The sequence below is a fragment of the Malurus melanocephalus genome, unplaced genomic scaffold, assembly GCF_030028575.1.
Source record: "Malurus melanocephalus ecotype Western Australia unplaced genomic scaffold, MMel_1.1 scaffold_1797, whole genome shotgun sequence".
Lineage (NCBI taxonomy): Eukaryota > Metazoa > Chordata > Aves > Passeriformes > Maluridae > Malurus > Malurus melanocephalus.
The window spans coordinates 6,006-8,942 of NW_026625029.1; the positions used below are offsets into that span (position 1 = coordinate 6,006).

Sequence of the window (2,937 nt, forward strand, 5' to 3'; positions counted from 1 at the left end):
CCCCAAACCCCAAAATTTCTTAAAAATCCAAAAATTTTCCCCAAAATTCCCCTCAGAAAACCCCAAAAATTCCCTCAAAACACCAAAAAAACCCCAAATTTCCCTTAAAAATCCCAATTTTTCCCCCCAAAATTCCCAAATTTCTCCTCAAAAATTCCCAAATTTCCCCCATTTTTATCCCCAAACCCCAAAATTCCCACAAAAATCCCAAAATTTTCCCAAAATTCCCATTTTTTCCCAAAACTCCCCTCGAAAAACCCCAAAATCTCTACAAAGCACACCAAAAAAACCCCAAATTTCCCTCCAAAATCCCAATTTTCCCTTCCAAAAATCCAATATTTTTTCCCCAAAATTACCAATTTTCGTCCCCAAACCCCAAAAATCCAAAATTTTCCCAAAAAAACGCAAAATTCCCTCAAATTCTCCTCAGAAAACCCCAAGTTTTCCCCCAAAATCCCAATTTTTTCCCTCAAATTTCCGGAATTTTTCCCCCAAAACCCCAAATTTTTCTGCAAATTTTCCAAAATTCCCCCCAAATTCCCCAAATTTTCCTGAAATTCCAAAAAAAATCCCAAAATTTTCCCAAAATTTCCCATTTTTCCCCATTTTTCCCCATTTTTTCCTCACCCTCCTTCAGCCGCCTCAGGATTCCCGCCTTTCCCCGGGCGGGGGCGGGGCCGGTGGGCGGGGCCGGGGGCGGAGTCGGGGGCGGGGCCACGCCCAGTTTGGCGCGGAGGGCGGGGACTCGGAGCAGCCCGGTCTGCAATAGGCTGAAGCTGTTCGACGTCAGCCAATAGGTGAACACCGCCTGCAAAAGGGGCGGGGCTTAGCGCGGGGAAAGCCACGCCCCCTTTTAAAGCGATCCCCACCCATTTTTCACGATTTAAAGCGACAGTGACCAATTTTAAACCTGGCCACGCCCCTTTTTCACAAACCACGCCCCTTTTAAAGTGACCACACCCCTTTTTCATCAAACCCCGCCCCTTTTTAAAGCAATAGTGACCTATTTTAAACATGGCCACGCCCCTTTTTCAGGAACCACGCCCCACAAAAGTGACCACACCCCTTTTTAAAGTGACAGCACCTCATTTAAATCTGGCCACGCCCCTTTTTCACAAACCACACCCCTTTTAAAGCGACCACGCCCCCTTTTTAAAGCGACAGTGACCAATTTTAAACTGACCACGCCCCTTTTCCACAAACCCCGCCCCCTTTTAACAAAGCCCACCTCTTTTAAAGTGACCACGCCCCTTTTTAAAGTGACCACACCCCCTTTCTGTTACCACGCCCCCTTTTAAAGTGACCATGCCCCTTTTAAAAACAACTGACAAATTTTAAACATAGCCACGCCCCTTTTCACAAACCCCGCCCCCTTTTAAAGCAGCAGTGCCGATTTAAAACTGACCACGCCCCCTTAAGTGACCACGCCCCTTTTTAAAGTGACAGTACCTCATTTAAACATGGCCACGCCCCTTTTTCACAAGCCACACCCCTTTAAAAGTGACAGAAGCTCATTTAAATATGTCCCCGCCCCTTTTTAAAGAATCAGTGACCATTTTTAAACTGACCACGCCCCTTTTTCATCAACCCCCGCCCCCTTTTAAAGTGACAGTAACCAATTTTGAACTGACCACGCCCCTTTTAGCATCCCACACCCCCTTAAAGTGACCACGCCCCCTTTTAAAGTGACAGTACTTATTTAAACCTGGCCACGCCCTTTTTTTACAAACTACGCCCCTTTAAAGTGACCACGCCCCCTTTAAAAGCAACAGAGCCTCATTTAAACCTGGCCATGCCCCTTTTCCACAAACCACGCCCCTTTTAAAGTGACCACACCCCCTTAAAGTGACCACTACCCCTTTTAAAGTGACAGGAGCTCATTTAAATATGGCCACACCCATTTGTAAAGTGACCCCGCCCCACTTTAGTGACCACGCCCCTTTTTTAAAGAAACAGAGACTAAATTTCAACTGACCACGCCCCCTTAAAGTGACCACGCCCCCTTTTTAAAGTGACAGTACTTCATTTAAACCTGGCCACGCCCCTTTTCTCAAACCCCGCCCCTTTTTAAAGCGACAGTGACCAATTTTAAACTGACCACGCCCCTTTCTCACAACCCACGCCCCTTTTTAAAGCGACAGTGACCTTTTTAACTGACCACGCCCCTTTTCACAAACCACGCCCCTTAAAGTGACCACACCCTTTTAAAGTGACCACACCCCACTTTAAAGCGACCACACCCATTTTTAAAGAAACAGAGACCAACTTTTAACTGACCACGCCCCCTTAAAGTGACCACGCCTCTTTTTAAAGCAACAGCACCTCATTTAAACATGACCACGCCCCCTTTTCCCACAAACCCCACCCCTTTTTGAAATCCCACCCACTTTTTAAAGCCCCGCCCCTTGTTTTAGCCCCGCCCCCGACTCACGGTGGGGAAGTGGAAGATGAAGGGCAGGAACACGAGTGGGAGGAGCCTCAGGATTTGCCGCACAGGCCCCGCCCCCGGCGCGGCCACGCCCGTCTCCGCCCCCAGCTGTGGGCGGGGAAATGCAAATTAGTGCCGGACCTCATTTGCATAGGAAAACCACGCCCCCTTTAGGCAAAACACCACAAAATCTCCATTTTTTAACCCAAAATTCCCTTTTTAATCCAAAAATCTCCATTTTTTTACCCAAATTTCAATTGTTTGCCCAAATTTTACATTTTTTACCCAAAATTTCCCAATTTTTTACCCCAAATTTCCCATTTTTCCCCTTTTTACCAAAAATTCCCATTTTTTACCCCAAATTTCCAATTTTTTCTCAAAAAAATTCCATTTTTCCTCTAAATTCCCAACGTCTAACCCAAAATTTCCCATTTTTGACCAAAAATCCCATTTTTTACCCCAAATTCCTGATTTTTTCCCAACTTTTAGAAAAAATTCCCATTTTTACC

The 2,937-nt window shown here is 45.9% G+C and overlaps 1 protein-coding gene across 1 annotated transcript in view; it reads right to left on the minus strand.

Moving 5' to 3' along the window:
• Window positions 1-454: 454 nt before the first annotated feature.
• The window catches only part of OXA1L (OXA1L mitochondrial inner membrane protein), an 11,638-nt gene continuing 9,155 nt past the window's right edge, over window positions 455-2,937 (minus strand). The window contains exons 7-8 of the mRNA XM_057388326.1: window positions 2,432-2,536; window positions 455-808 (exon numbers count right to left, since the gene is read on the minus strand). Coding sequence (XP_057244309.1) covers window positions 470-808; window positions 2,432-2,536 — 444 coding nt within the window. The 3' untranslated portion in view covers window positions 455-469. The remainder of the gene's footprint in view (window positions 809-2,431; window positions 2,537-2,937) is intronic.